General features: G+C 39.5%; 2 protein-coding genes across 2 annotated transcripts; both read left to right on the forward strand.

The window, feature by feature from the left end:
- Positions 1–224: 224 nt before the first annotated feature.
- On the forward strand, positions 225–5,538 carry BRS3 (bombesin receptor subtype 3). The gene is made up of 3 exons (XM_019955610.2): positions 225–658; positions 2,240–2,591; positions 4,071–5,538. Exons 1-3 carry the CDS (start codon positions 225–227, stop codon positions 4,482–4,484), a joined length of 1,200 nt encoding a protein of 399 aa, XP_019811169.2. The 3' UTR covers positions 4,485–5,538.
- Positions 5,539–8,437: 2,899 nt separating this feature from the next.
- HTATSF1 (HIV-1 Tat specific factor 1) lies at positions 8,438–25,690 on the forward strand. The gene is made up of 10 exons (XM_070784578.1): positions 8,438–8,646; positions 8,856–9,096; positions 10,710–10,890; positions 11,561–11,608; positions 12,089–12,243; positions 14,622–14,785; positions 15,952–16,051; positions 21,902–21,991; positions 22,753–22,890; positions 23,418–25,690. The coding sequence occupies exons 2-10, from the start codon at positions 8,911–8,913 to the stop codon at positions 24,675–24,677; spliced, it is 2,322 nt and encodes a 773-aa protein (XP_070640679.1). The 5' UTR covers positions 8,438–8,646; positions 8,856–8,910; the 3' UTR covers positions 24,678–25,690.
- The last annotated feature ends 385 nt before the right edge of the window (positions 25,691–26,075 follow it).

Below are 26,075 nucleotides of genomic sequence, written 5' to 3' on the forward strand. Positions count from 1 at the left end.
CTCCTCCACCTCCCACCCTCTAGTGCCAGATCAGTAAGCATTTAGCCAAGCATGCTGGGAGACACAGAACAACTGAAGGAAAGGAGTATCTGAGTGTCTTGGATTTGCCTGCCATTCTGCTCTGTTCCTCTACCATCTCATTACTAGACGTAGGCATTAGACGTGACAATCAACTACATTTGAACTGAGCAGAAGAAATATTCAAGGCATTGGCTTTAGAAGAAATGTCTCAAAGGCAGCCTCAGTCACCTAATCAGACTTTAATTTCAACCACAAATGACACAGAATTATCGAGCTCCGTCGTCCCTAATGATTCCACAAATAAAAGAAGGACCGGAGACAACTCTCCAGGAATAGAAGCATTGTGTGCCATCTATATCACTTATGCCGTGATCATTTCAGTGGGCATCCTTGGAAATGCTATTCTCATCAAAGTCTTTTTCAAGACCAAATCCATGCAAACAGTTCCCAACATTTTCATCACCAGCCTGGCTTTTGGAGATCTTTTACTTCTGCTAACTTGTGTGCCAGTCGATGCAACCCACTACCTGGCAGAGGGATGGCTGTTCGGAAGAATTGGATGTAAGGTGCTCTCTTTCATCCGGCTCACTTCTGTCGGTGTATCAGTGTTCACGTTAACAATTCTCAGTGCTGACAGGTGGGTTTCTTTTCTCAGTTCTATTTGCCAGGATGTGAAATAAGACAAAAAGAAAGGAAAGCTTGTATGTAGCGTTCACTGGCTACTCTGCTGCTTTTCTCACACTCTGTAATCGGGATGTAAGATTGGGAAATCGGGAGGCATTTTAAATAAAAGTTGATATGAGAATGTTAAAATTTCTGTGTTAGCATTAGAGGAGAGATTGAAACTGTGTGCTTCGGGGATCGTTTATTTTCTTTGAACTGTAATTGTTTGTTTGAAAGAATACCGAACGGTCTCCCCCCTCCCCTCAATTTATTAAGGCAAATTGTTCCAGGTGAAAAAGAAAAACAATTTATGCTTTATACATTAGTGCAGCCTAGTGGTGCAATATTGTCAACATTAAAACATCAGCATAGGTGTGAAATTGACTGCATATGCATTACTGTCTACCGGAAGAATGGTAAAAAAAGATACATGCATGTAATTTACTTGAAATGAATCAAATTAATTAATGGTGAAAAAACGGTGAGGCTTTTGGCTTCCTGGTAACTCAGTATAATGTCGTGACTTAATTGTATTTGTTTTTTTCTATAGGCGTTCAATGACATTCTCGTTTCCAGAGACATAAATTAATCCCGGTTGACTTTTAGAGCTGTATGAATGGAGTGTGTGAGAACCTCTGGCAGTCAGGGTGTTTGGACTCTGTTAGGATATTTTCAGCCTAAGTACTGTGTTTTTCTGTGCGCCTATTGTAGAATAATAACTATGAAAGCATAAAAAATTAAGGCTCCAAATGTTTAAGATGATGCTTTAAAAAGCCTGCAAGAAGCCGGTAAGTAATCAATGTCTGGCAGTACCAGAAGGAAAAGCTTCTTCAGATTCCAGGATCTGAGAGGAAGAAAAGCTTTCCTTGTGTCTTTTATGGAGTTTTTCTTTGACTGGTTTTATATTCTGTTTGAGGACAGATTTACTTAAAGGCTATATAGATTTTGAGGTAGATTTGTCAGAATAAGGAGGCATCTTTGCATGGGTATAGGGTTTTTTCGGTTTCACCCTTGCCTTGCCCCGAAACTACCTACAGATTGGCTTGGGCAAGAAATTAGCATTTGAACAGGGAAGAAATTAACCCTCTCCTCTTTTCAGCATAAACTCATAGAATTCTTTTCTAGTAAGGTTAATGACTGCTCACTCATGAAGAAAGGAGAATTAGATTTAATATCAGTCACTTACTTAAAATTGAAGTCTTTTAGAACACTTAAGGTAATACACAGGTAATGAATTACTCTCCATCACACACAAAATCATGCCCAAAAAATATTCATTTGCCCTAAATAGAGGATCTACAAGAAAAGCATATAAATTGCAAACCTGGACTATCTCAACAGTGAATAAAAGGAAAAAGTGATTAGCATAAATAAAAATTACTGGGATGTATTATGTGTATTGGAAATCCTAGCCAATTTCAGCTGGTTAATGTTGACTTGGTTATATACATATGGATAGGAGGTACAACTGGATGATCACTAAGGTCACTTCTAATTTTTAGATTCTGTCATTTTGATATTGATTTTGCCTTTTGCTGTGATTATATGTTTCTAGATACAAGGCAGTTGTGAAGCCCTTGGAGCGTCAGCCCCCAAATGCCATCCTGAAGACCTGTGCCAAAGCTGGCTGCATCTGGATCATGTCTATGATCATTGCTCTACCGGAGGCTATATTTTCAAATGTATATACTTTTCAAGATCCTGACAAAAATGTAACATTTAAAGTGTGTGCCTCTTACCCTGTTTCTGAGAGGCTCCTGCAAGAGATACATTCTCTGCTGTGCTTCTTAGTATTCTACATTATTCCACTTTCGATTATCTCTGTCTATTACTCTCTGATTGCTAGAACTCTTTACAAAAGCACCTTGAACATACCTACTGAGGAACAAAGCCATGCCCGCAAGCAGGTATGTATTCATCAGCACTCATGCATGTATTTAGAAGGGAAATGCCTCCTTTTGCACCTTTGGACAATAAATACAATAGCGGAATCATATTTTTGCTATGATCCTGGGCTCTGGAGTCTGTCAGACCCAGGATTTAATTCCATACCAGCTGAACAATCTTGAGCAAACTACTTAACCTCTCTGAGCCTCACTTTCCTCATGTATAAAATGAAAATGAGGACTGGATGATATATATGAAATGCTTAACATAGTTCCTACTGCACAGTAAATGTTCAGTAAATGGTAGGACTGTTATTATTAGAAAAGGGGCAGCTGAAGTTTGGGGTAAGTCAAAAAATCACCCCATAGAACAGTGAGAAACATCACACAAGGTGAGACTATAAAGTGAAGCATCTTTTGTTTTAGAAAGTGTAACAGAATGATAGAAAAACGCAGGATGGTAGAACTGGCAAGAAGCCATAACATTATTCAATGCAAACCACTTACACACAGATGAGCAGACTGGGGGCAGGGGGTCTCGAGGGACCCAGCGCCAGTGGCAAGAGAACACAGTGACTCACAGTAGCTTGATTAAGGCCATTGCAAGACCCAGGTGTGCTCTGCTCTCATAAATATGAATGGAATAAAAAGAATATTGGCAAAACATTGTTCCACTTAATTAAAAAAAAAACCAACAGGATTTCTATCTTTCTTGGGTGGGAGATGATTCCATTTACCTCTTGACCAGTACATGGAGAGCTCAGTGCTTTTTTTTCAAGCTAGTCCTTTCAGTTGGTTCAACAGTGGTGCTCAGGAGGCTATAGTTGTATTCTATTTATTTATTCACTATTTTATAAAGTTGCATTTTCATGCCCACGTGAATAGTTTTCTTTGCTCTATCTGTGACTACAGGCAATGTCTGCACTTCATTTGGGTCATTTCTCTTATTAAGAGGTGTAGGTAGGATTATTTTCATATATGAAGGATGGCACATTGGTTTTTATTCCCCTGACTATATGGGGAGAATTCCTATACATTAAAAATAATTTTAGGTACAAGTTTCTCAACTTTCACAATCCCCAGAAGACTGTTCAAACTTAGTCAGCCTCTGCTGATGCAGTTAAAACAGTTTTGTACAGCATTTACTTCTTAATAAAATTAAATCTTCAATGGTTCCACAACACTCCTTGAGATAGTTAGAGACACCCTAGAGTATCTCAAAACCAGGGATAGGAGTCTGAATTAGAGCTAATCAGAGACCAACATCACAGGTTACTATGTCAATTCACTTGCTGTATTCTAGAGCCACAGGCTGCCTTCCCACACTTGCCTGCGCAAAGAGACACCAGCCTGTTAACTATAAATTTCTCAGTTAATCTAGAAAATGGCTTTTTAAAATCTCTGCCAGCTCAATGTTTTCTTTTGGGTGTGTTTTGTTTGTTTTGTCGATGGGTTCTTGGTTTTTGGTTGTTGTTGCTGTCATTTTTCTTCTCTCTATAGATTGAATCCCGGAAGCGAATTGCCAGAACAGTTCTGGTGCTGGTGGCTCTCTTTGCTCTCTGCTGGTTGCCGAATCACCTTCTGTATCTCTACCGCTCATTCACTTCTCAAAACTATACGGACTCCTCTACCGTTCACTTAATTGTCACCATCATCTCTCGGATTCTGGCTTTCAGCAATTCTTGTGTAAACCCCTTTGCTCTTTACTGGCTGAGCAATACCTTCCAGCAGCATTTTAAAGCTCAGTTATTCTGTTGCAAGGCAGGGGTGCCTGACGCTTCCGCTGCTAATACCCCTCTTGACAACCTAGCAGTGATGGGAAGGGTCCCGGGTGCTGCAAGCACTCAGATGTCCGAAATTAGTGTGTCCCTATTCACTGGCTGCAGTGTGAAGAAGGAAGATGACAGAGTCTAGCTTTTCAATTAAAAATGGTATTTTTTCCTCCCAGAGTGTCTGTTCAACCCTGAGCTATGTGTAGGTATATGGTGTCAGGACTTCAATGGCTTGTAAATTGTGGTGAAATCTTAGGAGGAAAGGATTGGACAAATCATAGTTTTCTTCAGTGTACAAGCATTAACATTACTGGGCTTTCTAAATAAAATGGAGCCCCACTAGGTATAGTGACACATTTGTCTATGTCAGAGGCCAAATAGGAAGAACACATGGCACTTAAAAACCTTCCATCACATCTCCGATGCTTATAATTTCTCATATACTCTTGTGATTTACATAAAACTGTGTTTGTGTTTATTATGTGGTGTAAATCTAGAGATTATACTTTGTATATGAAAAGGGGATCAAAGAGAGGTAAAACATCTCTTCTGCAATTTTCTTAAAAAAAATGAAGTCTTAAAAAATAAAATTTCACACAATTTGTTCTTGACTACCCTTTTCCATTAATCTCTACGCCATTGGAACTAAAGCTGTGCAATGGCAATGACAGCGTTGAGGGGTCAGTGTTAAGTAAGGATCTGGGGCTGGGTGTTTGCCTTACTAGGTCAGCACTTACTCACTTAGGCGAGTTCTGGAGTTACAACTCCCATTGACTGATAATTGGGCAAAATTATCTTTCACAGATATTGTGAAGAACCTGTCTCCTTCATAGGCAGAATCACTAGCCATGTTTAGCGTAATTTGAGGGCTCCAAAGAAGGATCCCTGTCAAAAAGTCTGCAAGGTTGTCACTGTCTGAAATTCATCCTTTGAGAAAATTCATTTCTTTCTGGTAAGCAGTGCCCTCTCTCTAAAAAATGCAGAAGTACCACGTGAAATCCCTAACACCTGGGTGTTTAGTTGTTATCAGATCATCTTTCTGCTTGACTATCTTAAACCTGATGTGTGCCTAAGTCCTCTAATAAGTGTGACCTAATTAATCTCTGCCCTTGGAAATCAGATTGAAGGTTCTGATTTTCTATCCTCTGTTCCTACTTGCTAATGCTATAAAGTTATAATAAATATTATTTCAAAAAACTTATCAATAGATGTGTCAGTTTTAGATCTGTGGCTTCAGAAAATATTTTCTTGGGGCAAATTAAAGCCTTTAACTGTCGATAGTTAAATTTGTATTTTCAAGAACTTGATTTTGGGGTGTGCTTTTGATAGCTTTGAGCTTTCCTTAAATGGCTTGTGTAACTGTGAATTTTTGCTTAAAGACGTGGCTTGTAAAGGGGATATAATATTAACACTAGACTTTACATTTAAGCAAAATTGGTTTACTTAAAGTAGGGGTGTTAGAATTGTCTTTATATTGTTTTGAGATGGATGTTGTAATAAGTGGGAAGAAAAATAAATATGAAATAAAGTTTTCAATGACTTTGTGTAGCTTTATATTCTAAAAACAGTACTTCTAACAGAATATCACTGAGAATGCATTTTAACTCCACAGGGTATTTTCAAGTTCCCAAATTCCAAAATATTTTACTATTTTCCTTACTCTGGGTAAAAATTACACGTTTACTCTAAGAATAACATTTTAGAAATAACTTCACAAAAGTACCAGATAATAAAAGCTAAGCAAGCTTTTTAGCAGTTGATAAAACTAGAGCTTGAAGAACTTTGATTTTTTCATCCTGAGTAATCCCTAGGTAACTTAGGGATCTGATAGAAATTGATTTAATGGGGATTAAAATGCATGGCTTTGCTTTTTGTTTTGGAGGAGGTGGTCTTTAAAAACAAACAAACAAACAGATTATCCTTGTCAGAGCTAACCTTACAGGAAATCCACAGTTTGTTTCACACTGACTATTGTGTTCAGAAAAGCTACTATGGAATGTTTCTTTCTTTTTTTTTTTGGACAGGCTCCCAAATTGCGGGTGGGGTGGGGGAGGACACATGCAAAATAAATTTTGTATACTTCCAATTTTACTCAGGGTCTGCCCTGACCCAAGACTTAGAATAATGGACCATAATATTTTTTTCCTGCTACAAAGCAGGAAAACAAAGTCACAAACTTAGATTAAGTCTTTGTCACTGAGGTTGATAGTACCACAAAACATTCCTACTGACAATAGCAAATTTGGGTTTAAATAATTTCTGCAATTATAACCATCTTAAGTCAAGGATCCATCACTTTGTCAAAAGGAGTTACTTTTATTTCCACTAAATCTTGGGATTAAAGAAAATGGGGAGAGGCAAATTCCCCAACAGAGTGATCCTGAATGGGCCATTAAAAAAAAAAAATATATCTCGTTTGGTATAACTCAGTCATTTTCCAGAAAGACTTCCTAGGCCAGGTAGGTGACTTCTCTGGCCAGGTAGTCTCTGCTTTTGTAGATTAATTAATTTTTATATACCAAGAAGCTGGTGGCCTATTATGCCAGGAATACTGAGATCACCCTTCACAGAGAACAAGAGAAGGATGAAGAGGACAGTCAGGGAGAAGCCAGCTGACTGGGTTCTGGGTTCCTGGGTCCAGCAGCCGCTTGTATAGCCTATCTACATTCCAGTCCTGGAGTTTCAGGAGGTACCCATTATCTTTATAACAAAGGACCCACCCCTTCCGGCTTTTGCTTGTTACCTGGACTATTTCTTGCAAAAAAATCTTGCGGGGGTGAGGTGGGAACAGGTTATAAAGAGACACTTCCAGATTAACTCAGTTACTAGGGGTTTAATTCTAGGAATCCACAAGGAAATAAAAGTAGGAGGGCCCAATAGCCAACAGAATGCTATCACAGATACAAGCATATTTAGTTCCCAACTCCACTATAGTGGTGACTCAATGACTCTCTATCACTGCCTCAGCTTCTCCTCTCACCCATACAGAACTTGGCCACAGAAGACTACTCTGACCATGCCCGCATTTCCTACTCATCCCTCTTTCTGGGAGAGGCTTACTGGCTCAGTAAGTCAAACTCAGTCTAGAATGCGGGGCTACCCTACCAAGTCACCTCACAGGCCTCCAACTGGGTCACACAGGAGCTAAACATAAACTTTTGGCCACCTGCTCAGAAGGGCCTGTGGATACAGCAGGCGCTCAGAGTCACGTGCAGCAGGGCTGCTTAGTATATTATCACCTATGCTGTGAACCTATTCAGGAATGAAATGGAAGCCCAATAACACGTTGCTGAAAACAGCTGTATACTATTTTTGGATCCTAAAAGAAATATTTAGCAAAACGTATATGCGCCTAATAAAACTCATGTTATCTATATTATAAATATGCATGCAAGTTCTATCACATGCACTTTTTTCCTAAAAAATCAAAAAACGACGTTAGTGGGGCAGTAAAGGTGGTGTGTACACTGGATGTTACAGTTTCAGATTTGTAGCTTGAGCAAGTCTGAAACATGGAGAACAAGGGACAGGCAACTGTTGCCTTTCCTTTCCAGAGTCATCTCCAGCCTGAAGAAGGCACCAGAAAGATAAAAGGACGGAGCAGAGACTCGGAGAGAAGGTTGCTCCTTCCACTCACCATTCGTTCGTTCATTCATTCACTCACCACACACGCACTATACATCAGACCCTGTACTACCAGCTCGGGCTAACCCGGCTTTCCTAGGGAAATCTTCACGAAACAAGTGAAAGACTTGTTTCCCACGCGGAGGAGGGGCCTCCGGGAGAAGGAGGCGCATCTTTCTGTCGCAGCGCGACCTGTCCCGCCTGTCCCGTCCACTCCCCCAAGATGGCGGCCGCCTCGACGCCTGCTCCGGCGCCGGCCGAGTGGGAATCTTCCCATGCCTTTGGGATACCGCCCCGCTGCGGACTCCACGGAGCCCAACGTTTCCAAGAGGCTGCAGGCCCTGCGCTCCCCCCGGCCCCCGCGCCAGGACAGCCCTGCTGAGCATCACCGCTCGGCAGCAGCGCAGCTCCCAGAGCCCCGCCCCCGGGGCCCCACGCCGCTGGCCCGTGTCGGCTCCTATTGACGCCACTGGGGGCGTGCCGGTGCGACCCGCGACGACGCGACGCGCCAACAATGGCGACTTCGTCATCCTGAGCGGGCCTCGGTTTCCAAGTGGTTTCCAGACGTTGACGCGGGAGCCGTAGTTGCCTCAAACTCGGTCGGCGGCGGCGGCGCGCGTGCGCGCTCCCGCCTCGACCCGGATCGGGCCGCGGCGGCGAGCCCCGGAGGGGCGAATCAGGTGGGCGGTGGCGCGGCGAGGCCAGGTCCTGCGACGCGCGCGCGAGCGCGCGCGCGCGGCGGGCGGGCAGCGGGCGGAGCGGGGGGCGGTGCGGCCGGCGAGTGGCCCTGACTTCCCGGGGGCTGCTGGGGCGCCGCGGGGAGGCGGGCCGGGGGGCGGTGGGAAGCGAGCTGAGTGTGGCCAACCTCCTTTTCTCTGTTCCCCTCCAGCATCAGCTCGGCCTCTTCGCTCGACCGGACCTTGCCTCTAGCCTAAGTGGGCAACATGAGCGGCAACAACTTGGATGCGAACGACGAGTTTGATGAGCAGTTGCGAATGCAAGAATTGTACGGAGACACCAAGGACGACGACACCGAGAAAGATCCCGGTGGAGAAACCGATTCTTTCGGGCAGCAGCCGACTGACACCCCGTACGAGTGGGACCTAGACAAGAAGGCTTGGTTCCCCAAGGTAAGTCACTCGGGCGCCGCTGCACAGCGGGCCCACCTGGCCAGCCTCGCGGGGCGCTCCTTTCACGTTTTCTTTGCTGAGGTCCTGGGTTAGAGCCCCTCTGGCTAGTGACGTTTCTTTTTGTTGTGTCTGTGGCAGAACCGACGTGTAAAGGAACGGAAATCTTTAGAGAGACGTCTTCAATGTAATTTAATTCTTAAGTCCTTTTTATGCCTTATTAATTTTATCTGTGGAGGTTGCAGTTGGTTTATGTCAGTGACTTTTTTATTGCAAAGAGGAAAAACATCAAGAGCAAATTCAGTCGATGTTAATCTCAGGTAGTCTCAATCTTATTCTAGGAATTCAGATGGTTAACTGATGTGCTAGGTGCAAAAGGCAACTTCTTGAGTTGAAAAAAATTGATAAATTGGTAAAATTTTACTGATTGAACGTTGCGTCTTTTTTTTCTTCCCTACTAAAGTTGGTCCTAGACAGGTATATTTGAACCATATCACTACAGGAATATGACAGGAGGAGCACAGAACTTGGATGGAAAAGATCTGTGCGTATTTATTTAGAGTACTTGTAAATTTTTAAGCATTCTATTTCAGCTTGGAAGTAAAATGACTTTTGTTAAACTTGGTTCTGTAAACTTTTTGGTCAGAGTACCCTGTTAATCCAAGTCTCGTGGTACAGGTGGAAAACAAGGACACTTATCCCACACTGATAGATTTGCAAGCCAGTGATGCAAACCATGTCTGCATTGTGTAATTTGAGTGTTATTTTTTAATTATTTATTTAAACTATTTTCTTTCCCATTTTTTATTTGTGTGTATGTTCCAATCCCTCTGAATTGTTAAACTTAACATTTCACTTGGGTACTGGTGGTGCCAGCTAGAGTGCAGATTTGGTTTCTTCAGCCTTCTGAGTACTTCACCAGTCATCAGATAGTATAGTAATTTTTGGCTTTATCTTTTTATGTTATGGAACCCATACCACTTCAAACTTCCAAGTTTTAAATTTTCCTCATTCCTATGTGTGCCTCACATTGACTGGTATGAAGATACAACTACGTTTGTTTCATTGTGCAATTGTGCTTTTTTCTCTAAGAGCCAGGAGGATGGATGTGAGTTGGATTTGTTCTTGATTTGTTTTGACATTAAATGATAATGTGATTTGAGTATGTATACTTATGTTCATCTGTATAGTAAAAGAAAATTTGATTCTGTTGTTAGATTATTAGTTGACTGTTGGTTTTTATTCTGTTTATTGTTATCTGGTACTTCCTTTGCTATGTATATCTGTAGTCTTAGTCAAGTAGACTACAGAGATAGTAATTTACAAATGAAACAACTAGGAAAGGTGCCAACGGCACTTAAAATGCCTTTAATAGTATCTCAGACTTTTGTGTTGATAATCCAAGTACCCATGTCTTAATTTTTTTATTCTGTTTTGCACAGTTTTCTATGTAGGTGACTATTTGTCATATATGCTTTAGTTACTGTTATCCACAGAAACACTCAAATGTGACATTGTATAATTGAATATACTGTTATTTGACACAGTGCAAACTTTTCACAGTAGGAAATCATTTTTTAATTTCTGTGTGTGTGTGCACTGAACTTCTTATTTAGATCACTGAAGATTTCATTGCTACATATCAGGCCAATTACGGCTTTTCTGATGATGGTGCGTCTAGTTCTACTGCAAGTGTCCAAGATGTCAGTGCTAGGACTGCAGAAGAACCTCCGCAAAGACAACCCCCCGAACCCAGTGATCTGAAAAAGAAGGGAGAAAAGAGAAAGGCTGAATCAGGCAAGTAGATTTAGCTTGCAAAACATGAGTATAAAAGTTAAAAGTATGAGTATGTGTATATGTATTTACTTTTTGAAGAATTAGAACTTTGACAGAATCATAAGATGCGTATTTTTAATTATTATTATTATTTGGGTTCATGTGTTGGCTCTCCCACTAACGTGTAGGCATCAAGCAGATTGTTTCAATTCAGTTCAGTTCTCAGTTTCTTCCTTTGCAAAACAGAATTCTTATTAGGAGATTATTTAAATTTTCTGTTTAAATGGTTGGTTTGGGGTTTGTTTTTTTTTTTTTGGTACTTCCAATTAAATTAAAGAAGTCAATTTTGCTTCTGGTGGCACAGTAGATTGGAGTCAGAAGCAACCTATGCCAAGGCTTAAAGTCAGAGCAAGGGTAAGGTTTTTTTTTTTAAGGTAGTATCAGATTCATAAAGAACCAAGATAAGCTAGCCATCTTTTTTCAGACAGGGCTCTGAAGTGAATTACTTGTCCAAAGATCCAAATACTTTGAAAACTAGCCAGTGATTTGATTTAGTCTGTCTTATTCTAAGGGTAAGAAAAAGTTTCTGGAAGTTTCGAGAAACTGCCGCACTGTCAGGATTTCATAATGGGACTCTTACCTTTTCTTGCATGTGTTTTTACTTGATTTTTTACTCGATTTTTATTTTTAGGATGGTTTCATGTTGAAGAAGGCAGAAATACAAATGTTTATGTGTCTGGTATGTATACCTTTTAACCACATTTAGAATAGAAAATATTTGATTTTGAGGTTTTTCCACAAAGTTATTTTTAGATTTCCATTTCTCTGAATTCTATTTTTTACCATTGTGTCATTTATTTGTTGAGCCATGTACATTTAGTGAGGAATATGTTTTTATATAAAACTTAAGAAAAAGTACGTGTATATAACTTTGCATGCCATCCTTTCTGACAGTTTTAGGTAATAACTCAGCAGTTTGCCCCTTCAGAGTCATTGATACAAGACCTAATCAAAGCATGATTTTAATGTATATTTGAATACATTAAAACATGAAATTTCTTAAAGTCTATAGATGTGAGATTTTTACACACTTTTAGAAAACCAAAATTTTGGTGCACTCATCACTCATCCAAGTTACAGATTTTGAATTAGTAGAAACTTAAGTAACCCTCACGTTTGTTATAGATGCCATTATAATTTTTTTCCCTTAACATCACAGGTTTGCCTCCAGACATTACAGTGGATGAATTTATACAGCTTATGTCGAAGTTTGGCATTATTATGAGAGATCCTCAAACAGAAGAATTTAAGGTCAAGCTTTACAAAGATAATCAAGGAAATCTTAAAGGAGATGGACTTTGCTGTTATTTGAAGGTTAGTTATGTGGTCATGTAAGTTTCTTCTATCTCCATTTTTCAGCTCAGGAACCAGGGCTATAATTTTGTATAGTTGGTAACCAAGGGTGAGGGCTATTCAAAACAGGATGGGAAGAAAACTTGGTTTCTGATTGTGCCTTTGTGTATCACACTGATAAAGTTATTTACTTGCTCTTGTAAAAAACTATGTTGTAAAGTTATTCACTTCCTCTTGTAAGAAACTATGTTACCAAGTCAAGGTATTATGTTAGTCATAGGACAGACGTGCTTCTTTTGTCTTAATTTTACTGCAAAGATCTCTTTCAGATCAGATCAGTCGCTCAGTCGTGTCCGACTCTTTGCGACCCCATGAATCACAGCACGCCAGGCCTCCCTGTCCATCACCAACTCCCGGAGTTCACTCAGACTCATGTCCATCGAGTCAGTGATGCCATCCAGCCATCTCATCCTCTGTCGTCCCCTTCTCCTCTGGCCCCCAATCCCTCCCAGCATCAGGGTCTTTTCCAATGAGTCAACTCCTCACATGAGGTGGCCAAAGTACTGGAGTTTCAGCTTTAGCATCATTCCTTCCAAAGTAATCCCAGGGCTGATCTCCTTTAGAATGGACTGGCTGGATCTCCTTGCAGTCCACGGGACTCTCAAGAGTCTTCTCCAACACCACAGTTCAAAAGCATCAATTCTTCTTCACAGTCCAACTCTCACATCCATACATGACCACAGGAAAAACCATAGGAGTGTATGAATGTAATCAACGCAGAACACATTCAAAAAGCCACAAAGAAAAGAAAGTCTGTAACATTTTATTCCCCCATTGGAATGAGTTAGACCAGGGTTTGGCAAACTTCTGCCCACTGCCTGTCTTTGTGAATGAAGTTTTACTGTAATATTCCCACATTGTTTCGTTAATGCATTTGTCTGTACCTCTTTTCACAGTGCAACAGCAAAGTTGAGTAGTTGCAACACAGACCACATGGCCCACATAGCCTAAAATATTTACTCACCAGCCCTTTACAAAAGAAGTTTTCTGACCCCTGAATTAAACCATAAAGGAAGTGATAACTTAGGCTTAGTGCTTTGAAATATATTTTGAATGAGAGAGAAGAGAGAGTGGTATTAACAGACATTTGCAGAACTTGATGTATTCATGGTGCCGTAAATTGCACAGGGGAAAGCTCAGTGTCAAGGAAGCCATTCTTTTTGGAACACCTATCACGTTCGGAGCATGTGTTACTATGCATTATTGCAGGGTACAAAAGAAATGGGCACAATGATGGCATATTACATATGTCATGGAACCTGAAAACAAATACAAAGTGAAATCAAAGTGTTAAAACAACAGTACCAATGTTACGAGTTTGTTGCGAGTATACAGCATTTCAGTGAAATCAGAGGGGACTAAGAGTAAGCCGACAGCTTTGGGAAAGATAGGTTTTTGACCTCGTTCTTGAACATAATGGGGATCATACAAGACTATGACCATTATAGGAAGATATTTATGTAATTTTCAAATGTAAGGAGCTTGAACACTTAATAAGTTCTTCAGGGTTTACTAAAAATCTGTGAAGAGTCTCTTAGGGGGTTTCATTGGGTTTTAAAATTTTTAAGGGAAACGTAGGGTTTTGATAAACTTTATATATAAAATTTATGAGCCATTAAATTACAAGATTACCAAACCAGTGAATTGAGTTCCAGAATAACATAGTTAATTGTTCCAGGATCCATATTCGATTGTGTGGCTGAATTCAGTGTCCTTTTGAGTTTTCCTTAGATCTTTGAATCAGTGCAGAGCTGACAACTGCCCCCTTTGTATCGGACCCAGAATCCACACACGTGTGTAATGTTCAAGCTGTCAGATAATCATCTTCCTAGTATATCACAGACCTACATTTTAATTGATGAACAAAACAAATTAAAAGGCTGACCAAACTATTCCCAGTTTCTTGAGTCATCTAGTCTTTTAAGTAGGAAACTTCGAATTTTAAAACTGGAACGCACCTTAGAAATCACCCAAGTCCATTTGCCTCATTGTACAGATGAGAAATAGAGACTCCAAAAGGCAAAACTGCTATTCCAGTAATGGTATAACTTTAATTTTGTCAAGAACTCTGCAAAGAAGGCATTTCCATTCCCATTTTATAGATGAAGAAATTGGGGCTCAGGGAGCTTGAATAACTTGCCTAGCTTCATATAACCGGTTGGGGACAGTTGTGACTTAAATACAAGTTTCCTGATAGGCATTCTGGAGTTCTTTATTCCCATGTAGGTAGTTACATTTAAATTTTTATTTTATGTATAGTCATCATTCATCTAAAACACTCCCAAAGTTTCATTTCAGTGTGTAACTTACTGATTGTAACTTGTTTTCGCTTTACAAAGAGAGAATCTGTGGATCTGGCATTAAAACTTTTGGATGAAGATGAAATTAGAGGCTACAAATTACATGTGGAAGTGGCAAAATTTCAGTTGAAGGGAGAATATGACGCCTCAAAGAAGAAGAAGAAGTGCAAAGACTACAAGAAAAAGCTGTCTATGCAACAAAAGTTGGTGGTTTTTTTTTTCTGTTTTGAAAGATTTTGTATAAATGTTCTAGAGTATGTTTTTGGTAGTAATTGCATAGTTTTGTTCCATCAAATATGCCTACAGATTATTTTTAAAGAATTTCATTTACTATACGCCTGAAAATAACACATTATAAATCAACTATATGCCAATATGAAACAAAAATTTTTTAAACTTTTATTAGATCCTCAGAAACCTTCAATAATCTGTGTAATAGGATGTTTGGCAGTGATGGTGTTTTTCATTTTCTGGGGTGTTCATTTTTAATACAATAGGAACTTAAATAAACTAAAGCTATCTCTACATAAAATGTTGAATATCAAATTAGATAAGATGGTTTAGGTTTATATATGAGAGCCATTAGTTCATTTTTAATGTGGATGGAATCAGCGTACCAGGAGCTAAACTTTTACATTCATACTAGTTAGTAGGAGTTAGAAATTATAAGCTTTATCATTTTTCATGTATTATGTGGTTGTATATAATATATACATGTCATCAAGTTTCTATTAATTTAATGTTTTTTTGAAATATGCTGTTTTTAAGAAATGCGCCAAAATGATGAGCACTTAGATCAGGTTGAATTCTAATAAAGCTTCTAACACTATGCTTAAACTAATGGTAAAATGGTTATAAAAGCATTTAGTTGTGATGCCAATAGTTTTTATAGGAATAAAGTAGATACCTAAGCATTTTATAGACAAACCAGTAAGATTTAAGATTGTAACAGAGTAGTTTTACATATTTCAGTGCAGTTGTTTGTTCTTTGTAATTATAAAATACCTAGAAACTAATACAATTTGAACATTTCCTTGGCCTTGAAGTGTCTCTTCCTAGATAGTCATAGATACTAAATAATTACCAATTTTCCAGGAGTCTCATTGAAATGTTTGTAACCAGACAGCAGTTCTGAAAAATATACTTACTCTGGGCATTTCAGACACTGGGTCCATCTTTCACTGCTGATTGTTTTTATTTCAGAAAGCTGTGCAGTAACTGTGACTAAAATACACATTGTTGTTTTGAAATCAAATAATTATCATTATTAAGCATTCAGTAAAGGATTATATTTATAGCTTGTTTTTTTCTGTCTCCAACAAGTCTGAAATGAAATTCACAACTTGCTGTTCCTACTTTCTCTCATTAGGCAGTTGGATTGGAGACCTGAGAGACGGGCTGGCCCATCCCGAATGCGCCATGAGCGAGTTGTCATCATCAAAAACATGTTTCATCCGATGGATTTTGAGGTAGGAAGAAGTATTCTTAGGGTTAGAAACACAGATATTCTTTCTTTCAAGAGAACCCAAAGCTTGCCTCAGTGCATCTTTCTCATGTCATATCCTGCATGTTCATGAGTTGTCATGGTTGGAAAATAGAACCAAGAATCAGTTGAAGGTTTCAGATTTTCCCAGGTTTAGCCCAGTGTTCTTTTAGTCATATCCCAAGTAAACCAGGCTAATACCCATACTGTGGCCCCAAATGGCAGCTGCTATATTAAAAGTACAGTCTTGAAAAGATTTCTGTGAGTCACTTGTGGATGTTAAGTACAGTTCAGCAATACAGGCTTACTTTGGTGGGGAGGACCAGTTTCACAATTGGAAATGAAAACCTCACTTTGGTGCTAAAAGTTTGATACTTAAAAAACCTTAGGTTAGTGAACTGCTGCTGCTGCTAATGGCAGCTGCTGACTCTGTGCGACCCCATAGACGGCAGCCCACAGGCTCCTTTGTCTGGGATTCTCCAGGCAAGAATACTGGAGTGGGTTGCCATTTCCTTCCCTAATGCATGCATGCATGCTAAGTTGCTTCAGTCGTGTTCGACTCTGTGCGACCCCATGGACAGCAGCCCACCAGGCTCCTCTGTCCACGGAATTCTCCAGGCAAGAGTACTGGAGTGGGTTGCCATTTCCTTCTCCAAGTGAAATACAGTCCCTGACATTTGAGTAGTGGAGGTTGTTTTTCAGAATCTAATTTTTACAAAACCCTTTAATGGCTATTACGAGGACTTTGTAATACTTGATGTCCATGGACGATTCTAGGAACAGCAAATAAAAGTGAATAAAGGAAGAAGAGCTACTAGAGAGGTTTAAGGAATATTAGTTGCCATCAGGATACCTTGTGTTACATTCTGCATCTTGTTCTTATCTGTGTGTTTTGGCCTAGACTCATGGGATCATTCATGGAAGAACAATTCTTTATTCTCTGCCTGGATTCTGAAATTAGTGGTAACAAGTTACACATAAGAAAACAATGTTCGTAATGTAAAATTCCAGACAGTTTGCATATGTTCTCGTTCCTACCAAAGCTGACTCTTGATCCTTTTGTGCACCGAAACAGAGTCAGAGTGGCGATATCATTTTAGCCCCCTTTAAGAGAGCTCCAGGATGGTCTGTGAAACTCCATCTCTGCAAATAGTGAGGTGATAGGGTTTACTGTGTATCTATGGAGCCTGTATCTTTTGAGGTAATCGAGAAGATACATGTGGTCTATTAGTACTGTGTGGTGTCTCTTCTGGCTCGAATCCTGAAGAATCTTGAAATATGACAGAGCCAGTTTAGACTTGCAGTGATAATGAACTATGTTTTTTGTTTTTTTTTTAAATGCACATAGGGACTTTCCTTGCGGTCCAGTGGTTAGGACTCTGCGCTTCCACTGCTGGGGGCCCCAAGTTCAGTCCCTGGTCAGGGAGCTAAGATCCCTCAAGCTGCAAGGATGGCCAAAAGAACCCCACACATGTTCACATGCACACTAAATGCTTTTTGAAATGCTGTCCCTCCCAGCTGGGGCTTTGAAAGGCATGTATAGATGGATCATGGTATCTAGTCTACTTGGTACAACTCCAGAATTCCCTGTGATTCATCTACATTTTATTTCCTTGGCAGATAATTGTGTTTTTTTTAGTTAGGTGACCTTTTAATTTCTGTGACTGGAGACCTTAGATTCACAACATTCTATACTCCTAACACTTGAACATGAACATAAATGTATATTTAATTTATTAAGTATCTGGGCTCTTTGCAAGTTGAAGTCTGTTGAGTAATTACCTTTAACCTGTTTCTGCCTCCTGCCTTGCTCATTGAGACACTTAAGTCTAACACTTAAGTCTAGCTATCACCCTGGGCAGACTTAATTTTTCCTAGCTTAACAAATAGTCTTTCCTCCCAAAAGCCACATTTATTCTTCCTTGACTCCTACAAATTCCCTCCAGTGGACGTTTTAAAGGATAGAAATTTTATGCTTGTAAGTTCTTGATTGTTTAAAAAAGAAAATCTTTATTGGTTTAGTATAAACTTTGGAATTATAGAGCCTTTATATTAGCCGGTTTTATTTTCTTCATAGCATTTATTATCTGAAATTACTGGATCTTATCTGTTAGAATATGAGCTCCATGAGAGTCAGGGCTCTGTCTACCTGCTGTGCTGTTACATTCCCAGTGCTTAGCACACAGAAGGCCCTCAATATTTATCTGAAAAAGTGAAAAAATGAATGAAACCCCTTTTATTCACAAGGCAGAGTGTTTTCATTCACTCAATGAATACAATATTTTCTCTTTAGCATCTTTGCAAATGAAGGAAAGTTTTCAGACAGCTGTGCCACAGAGGCTGGGGAGGGCAGTGATGGGGTTCAGAGTTCTTGGGCAGAGAAACCCTTGGTGCTGTCTTTGTCTGCCCATCTACCTGGGCTTGTGTGGTCTGCCGAGCTTGATGAGAGCCTGTCAGCAGTTTTTGTTTTTTTGCTCAGTGTTTTGTAGGCCTGAATGTAAAAGTGTATCAGTATAGGTCTGTCCACTGGAGTAGATTGTCCAGAATGGTAGACTATAGCCACATGTTAAGTATTTCAGTTTATTTATTTTATTATTATTATTTTTCCTTTTTGGCCATACCATGTAGCTTGTGGGATCTTAGATCTCTGACCAGGGGTTGAACCTTTTTTTAAAAAACAAACGAAGTTTTTGTGGCAACCCTTTGTGGAGCAAGCCTGTTAGCACCATCTTGCCAGTAGCATTTGCTCATTCTCTTTCTCTCTGTCACATTTTGGTAATTGTCACAGTAGTTCATACTTTTTCATTATTACTATATTTGTTATGGTGATTTGTGATCAGTAATCTTTGTTACTATGATGACTTGCTGGAGGTTCAGGTGATGGTTAGCATTTTCTAGCAGTGTTTTTTTAATTAAGGCATATCTTTTTTAGATACGATGCTTTTGTACACTTAATAGACTACAGTATAGTGTAACGTAACTGGAAAACCAAAAAAGTTCGTGTGACTTGCCTTATTGCAATATTTGCTTTATTGTGCTGGTCTGGAACTGAACCTGCAGTATCTCCAAGGTATGCCTGTATGTCTTTATTCCAAACAGTTGATTAGAGTTAGAAGCAAAATACCTAGAAATACTTTTTGGTATCAGGGAGAACAGTGAAGGCTAGTATTTTAAATGTAACTTTAGGGGGTTTTCAGTGTTTAATTCAAAGCCTTATTTAAAAAAATCATGCCTGGCAAATTTGAATACTAAGGATGGAAAACCAAAACTCAGATGCAGAGATGGTTTTCTCATTGTGTATACCAGGGCTGTTCAATAGAGGTCTAATCTGAGCCACATGTGTAACTTAAATTTTTCTAGCAGCCACAGTATAAATACAACATGAAACAGGGGAAGTAAATTTTAATAATGAATTTTATTTAACCCAATATATCCAAGTATTATAATTGTAGCATATACCATAAAAATGTTAATAAGCTGTTTCTTTCCCCCCCCCGCCTTTGGTACTAAATTTTCAAAATCTGGTATTTACCTCACACCTGCAGCCCACATCAATTTGGACAAGCCACGTTTCAAGGGCTCAGTAGCCACATGGGGTTATTGGCTACTGTCTTGAATGGGTTTAGATTGGAAAGGAATGAGAAATACGGTTTATTCCTGGGAAAACAAAGCACCACCCTGGAAAAAAATGATGAGTGTCAAATGCGGAAGGTTTCAGCTTAACAGTCTGAGTTTAGTCTCAGGTCTCTTGCTTGCAAAGAGCTGTCTTTGGAAAATTTTCATGCTTAGCTAAGTTAAAAAGACACTTAACCAGGGGAAGGGGTTATTATCTTTAAGTCTCATGATACTATAGCAGTAGAGACACATTTGTTTTTCAAGCTGGTAAAAATGAAAACAGAAGTCTGGGAAGTATTTGGCTGAAATTTGATGTTCTTTTGGGAAGGACACTGAGGCTTTGATAAAGAAAGAAAGACAGGGACTTGCCTGGCGTTTCAGTGGTTGACAGTCGCCTTCCAATGCAAGGGACACTGGTTCAGTCCCTGGTTGGGGAACTGAAATCCCACATGCCGCCAGGCAACTAAGCCTGCATGCTGCAACGAAGACCTGACACAGCCAAAAATAAAAATAAAAAAGTTTTTAAAAAAGAAATAAAGACAGTAATGCATCCCTCCCTTCCCCAGTAAAACTTAATCATGCTTAAATTCGTCAAATATTTTGAAACAGTTTTTGTTTTTAATATAATCCTGATTTCCTTTGGTAAAGAAAATAGAGTTACTAGGAACAGTTTATCAAACTGAAAAAGTTTTAATCGACTGTTCATTGTGTGAAAAGACGCTGCTGGGTTCTGTGAGGTATTTCAAATTCAGTCAAGGGAGATGCCTGCTTGCAGAAAGCACCCAATCTGGTAAGAGCTACCCGCCACACACACATCTCTAGAAGCCACCCCATGGCTTTACCAAATGAGTATAGAGTTTATGCTCCATTCCCCCATTCCTCTCAGGTTTAAGAATTTTATATAAAACAAATTGGTATATTCTCCAAAGTTAGATTTTATAAGTGGGAGAAATCCAGAGTCCTGCAAGCTATAGTTTTAGAAGCCTCAGATTTATAGGATTTTTACAGTTTTAATTTTAAATTTGACTTCAGTAACTGCCTACCAGTTGTATATTTTTGCCTTTTGACAAACTTTAGGAAGGAGAAGCTACTTGTCATTTTTTGCTGTTCTCTTTAGTTGGTGAGGATTCAGATGTTTCCTAAAAAGTGTTTAGGTCTGCTTCAATAGAAATTAGTAGATAGGATACCCTTGTATATGTTTTTATGTAGTTGAAATTCAAGTTGATAATATAACTTTTTATGAACCTTTTTCATGCTTTGGAACTTGAAGAAAATTTAATTCCCACAAGAAATCTTAAATCCTTTTGTTGTTGGGGGAGGGGGACTCAAGACCACTAGAAGCAGCAGTGTTTGAGTATTCTTAATAGACTCATAGTTGCAAGAAAGCATTAGTTAAGTGTGTGTTTTTATTGTGTGGTTAACAGCAGCTCCTTATTTGTGTGTTTCAATTGCAGTGTAGTAGGAGGCAAGATGAACAGGAATCCTTATAAGGGAGGTTTACCCTATGAGTTAAAATAGAATCTCAGAAGCACAAAGAATCATTGTAGGACACAGTCAATGAAGGGCTTCCCTCATCACTCAGTTGGTAAAGAATCTGCCTGCAATGCAGGAGATCCCAGTTCAATCCCTGGGTTGGGAAGATCCCCTGGAGAAGGGAAAGGCTACCCTCTCCAGTATTCTGGCCTGGAGATTCCCATATAGTCCATGGGGTCGCAAAGAGTCGGACACGACTGAGCAACTTTCACTTCACTTCAGTCAATGAAAAGGATATATGTCTCCCCCTTGCAACATTTTGGTAAATAGGAATCTATGCAAAGCACAAAGCAAAGGTTTTTCATCTTCACAGTCATTGTGATGCTGATGCAGAACATAATTAGTCTCTGACTTAATATGTGCCACAGGACTTCACCTGCTACAGCTGCTATTATTTGGGATTTTCACTGACATGTTCCTTCCCTCTCCTTTGCCACTGCACGTTCCCATTGCTGCCTACCATACTTGTCCATTCCCCCATCTCAAAGCCAGGCAGACCAGTAGTAGTAGCAGCAGATGTGATCGTCTTAACTTCTTTAGACTTTGACTCTTTAATTTTGTAGACTGCAGGCAAACATAGCTAATAACCTTAAGCAAAACTTTTGTTTGTTGGTTTGTCAAAGCAATAAATTTCATTCTCAGGATTTATAAAGGGGAAAACCCCTTTTAATTGAGTGTGTTTTTGTAGGATGATCCACTGGTGTTGAATGAAATCAGAGAAGACCTTCGAGTAGAGTGTTCAAAGTTTGGACAAATTAGGAAGCTCCTTCTCTTTGATGTAAGTGGCTTGAACAAATGATTCCTAAAGCAATTTTTTTCCATTTTAGTAAGTTATTACCAAATGTCAGTATGCCTCCAAGTTTTTTACATTAATGTTTTTACGTAGTAGCTCTGCTCTCTAGTGGTGGTGGTCTGTTCGCAGCATTAGCGTAATTAGATGAACATGGATTACAAGCCAAGCCTTCGATAGACTTGCTTATGCCTTGGTTATTTTCCTTTATCATCACTCTTGAGTGAGTGTATGGCCAGGTGAAAGTGTAAAAGAGTCAACATTTATTGATTGCAAACTACAGTTTATATATTTCTCTCCTTTAATCCTCCCAATCCTCTGAGATAGGTACATGCTATTTTACTTATTTTTATTTATTTACCCATTTTACAGATGAGGGAGTTTAGAGATTGAGCACCTTGCCCAAGGTCATTTCGCTGGTAAATGGCAGAGCCAGGATTTAATCCCAAGGCCGTTCAGCTTCAGAGTCCACATTCTTAACAACCATGCTATTCTGCGTCTCCTTTGACACTGTAATGAGCAGGAACATTTCCAAGTATATCATGCTTGGTGTTTGCTTGATAAAATTAGGCTGAAGAAGTAGCTAGCTGCGTGTCACTGGCTGGAGTAAATGGAAAGAAAGACTTCATACATAAAATCTTTAGCTTAAATCATCAGAAAGAATACTACTGCCCTACCTTGCCACATGTGTATATTTCTCTTTCAGTTTTCTCATTCATTCCTTCTTTTATCTTCCTTGTATTTTTTAGAGACACCCCGATGGTGTGGCCTCTGTGTCCTTTAGGGATCCAGAGGAAGCTGATTATTGTATTCAAACCCTCAATGGAAGGTGGTTTGGTGGGCGTCAAATCACTGCCCAAGCGTGGGATGGAACTACGGATTATCAGGTGAGTTCTGCAACTGTCAAGGGCACGTGAATTATTTCATTCCAACAGATACTGATCTAGCAGTTTTTCATGTAAGTTTTCAGTTATGTGTAATCTGTTTAATGTAACTGTACTTTTAAATAATCCTTTACATTGAGAGTATAGAAAGAAAAATGTTTCATTCTTTCAGTTTATAAGTCTGAAGTGTTGCACTTGCTCAGAACAGCAATGGGAAAGAAGGCATTAAGCTAAAGTGTTTCTCTTCTTTTCTGTCTTATAAAGTACAGACAGTTCAGTGATTAACTTTTTAATTGAGGAGACATTTCTACAGTGCCATGGCACTGGACATTTATTTAAACGATCTTATGGTCAGCACTAGTAAACCAAGGTATAAAGTTTGGAAAGTGAAGATAGGGAATTGCTTTCATTTCCCAGAAGTGATACCTTATAAAATCAGAGTACTGTGAGCAATGTTAGAAATGTTCCAAGACGTTGTTACTTCTTTTGGCCTAAAACATCTTTTAACAGCGGTTTCCATGTGTACACAGGTGGAGGAGACCACAAGAGAAAGGGAGGAAAGGCTGAGAGGATGGGAGGCTTTCCTCAACGCTCCTGAGGCCAACAGAGGCCTGCAGCGTTCAAATTCCATCCGTGCTCCAGAAAGGGCAGGGCCTTCTAGAGTTAGGCATTTTTCTGAGCACCCTGGCACATCTCAAGCAAATGTTCAAGCAGCCGCAACTGAAATGGCATTTGAAGAACCTATAGATGAAAAGAAGTTTGAAAAAATGGAAGATGGGGGAGAAGTTGAAGAAGCTGCTTCTGAAAAAGATGCTAAAGAAGGTGGCCCTGAAAAAGAAGCTGAAGGTCCCCAAGAAGAATCTGAAGAGAGCTGCCTTGAAAGAGAGTCTAAGGAAGGCTGTCCCAAAAGAGAGCGTGAAGAAGACTTCCCGGAGAGAGAGTCTGGAGAAGGCAGCCCTGAGAAAGAGCGTGAAGAGGGTAATCCTAACAAAGAGTCAAAAGAGACTGTCCCTGAAAGAGAATCCAAAAAGAAGAAACTCAAAACGGATCCTGACAAGAACGGCCGTGAGAAGGAGTCTGAAGAAGAAGGCCCCGGCAAGGAGTCTGAGGGGGAGGCCAGCCCCCAAAAGGTGGCTTCTGAAGATGACGACTCAGAACAAGAGTCTGAAGACTGCTCAGAAAAGCAGTTTGACGATGGCTCTGAAAAAGAGTTAGAAGAAAATGGCCTTGAGAAAGGTTTTGAAGAAGATGCCTCTGACAAGGAATTTAATGAAAACATTCCAGAAAAAGAGTTAGACGAAAATGAATCTGAAAAATCAGAATTCGAAGATGACAGCTCTGAAAAAGTGTTTGATGAAGAAGGCTCTGAGAAAGAGTTTGACGAAGAGTCAGATGAAAAGGAAGAAGAGGAAGATGCATATGAAAAGGTATTTGATGATGAATCAGATGAGAAAGAGGACGAAGAAGATGCAGAAGAAAAGGAACTTGAAGATGCTGATGAAAAGGACGAAGAAGATGATGCAGATGAAAAGGTATTTGAAGATTCAGATGGAAAAGAAGATGAGGAAGATGGAGATGTAAAGGAAGATGAAGACATAGATGAAAAGGTGTTTGAAGATGATGATTCCAACGAGAAGTTGTTTGATGATGATTCCAGCGACAAATTGTTTGAAGATTCTGATGAGAGAGGGACTGTGGGTGGTTTAGGGAATGTTAAGGAAGAAGGGCCCTTGTCCACAGGCAGCAGCTTTGTTCTCAGTAGTGATGATGATGATGACGACACTATTTAATCCCTTAAACTTGCTTTTTAGGGAGATTCCATCTCCATTTTGCCTCTGCTGCAAGGTAATTACTCGTAGTGCTACATGAACGTGTGCATAGAGGTAGGATGCCATCTGATTAATGCAGTGAAGTGTTCATGGTTACCTGTACCTAATTATTTTAAATATGTGTTCTTTGGCTGTTCAGTTCAAACTCCATAGCATAATGCAAGTTAACTTGCTCCTTGTCCTTTGTCAGATTTCTTAAGTGCATGCAAAATAATATTTTTTAAAGTATTCTGATTGAAGTTTGTGACATTCAGAAATAAAGAAAGTTGTTGATATGCAGGAACGGAAAATTGTACTTGAGTTAAATTGCATTTTTAATTCTTGCTGTTGCTTTATTCATACTAACGTTTGTTTTTTTCTTTAAGGACTTGAAAAATCCCTGTAGGTGTCTCTTTGCTTCCACTTTATGATGTTACCACTGATATCCCCATTTCCCCTCTCTAAACCAGAACATGTTACTAAAACTTATGAGGTAAAGAACTCTTCAGAGTTTTTTGCTCCCCAGTCCTCACAAGTTACTTTTTTCTACCCTCTTCCCATGAAAATTCACTCTGAAATGTGCAAAGGTGAACTTCCCAAAGTCCACAGCTTCCATTATTGAAAATACGGAGGAGATGAGAATTCTACCATTTACTGTTTGGACACCTGTAGAAGTTGATTCAAGTTTCAGGACCTTTCCCCAGAAAAATCTGTGCGTACACTACACAACCTTCTGTATCCAGTTTGGGGCAGTTCATGTGGATCTCCTGGAGTTAACTTTTGTCATGCTTATTTCAGATTTTTGTTTTTGATTTTGTTCTAGAATCGTGGTACCCAGTACTATGGAAATGTGTAGTTCCAATAAAAAAAATGTGGCTCTTTTCTTGATTGCGCTTTCCAAATTCAGTATTTATGAATTGACTTCTGATGTTGCACTTAAGAAGTTATTCTCATAAATTAGAATTAAAATAAACTGCATTGGTGCATTTTCATTATACCGTCTGTCAGTGTAATCATTACCCTCTTCAGACAGAAAAGACTTGTACTTCAAGCCAACTTTCTGAGAATTTTTTAGTTCATGTCTGGGATCTGTTAAAAATCTTCAGGCTCTTCACCAGGGACCAATCAGTGAAAGAGGTGAAGAAAGTTAAACAGAAAAATTGCAAACCAAAATAGTGTTCCTTTTAAAGATAAGCCAGAAGTATTTAAATACTTTATTTATTGTGTTTTACTACAGTTTATGGATTTCCCTTGTGGCTCAGCTGGTAAAAAATCCACCTGCAATGCGGGAGACCTGGGTTCAATCCCTGGGTTGGGAAGACGCCCTGGAGAAGGGAAAGGCTACCCACTCCAGTATTCTGGCCTGGAGAATTCCATGGA

Source organism: Bos indicus, chromosome X (assembly GCF_029378745.1).
Source record: "Bos indicus isolate NIAB-ARS_2022 breed Sahiwal x Tharparkar chromosome X, NIAB-ARS_B.indTharparkar_mat_pri_1.0, whole genome shotgun sequence".
Taxonomy (NCBI): Eukaryota; Metazoa; Chordata; class Mammalia; order Artiodactyla; family Bovidae; genus Bos; species Bos indicus.

Coding starts and splice junctions, on each gene's coding strand:
- BRS3 (XM_019955610.2), top strand. CDS start 225: ATGTCTCAAAGGCAGCCTCAGTCACCTAATCAGACTTTAATTTCAACC. Junction 659..2,239: donor ACAATTCTCAGTGCTGACAG/GTGGGTTTCTTT, acceptor ATATGTTTCTAG/ATACAAGGCAGTTGTGAAGC. Junction 2,592..4,070: donor AAAGCCATGCCCGCAAGCAG/GTATGTATTCAT, acceptor TTCTCTCTATAG/ATTGAATCCCGGAAGCGAAT.
- HTATSF1 (XM_070784578.1), top strand. CDS start 8,911: ATGAGCGGCAACAACTTGGATGCGAACGACGAGTTTGATGAGCAGTTG. Junction 11,609..12,088: donor TACAAATGTTTATGTGTCTG/GTATGTATACCT, acceptor TTAACATCACAG/GTTTGCCTCCAGACATTACA. Junction 21,992..22,752: donor GGAAGCTCCTTCTCTTTGAT/GTAAGTGGCTTG, acceptor TGTATTTTTTAG/AGACACCCCGATGGTGTGGC.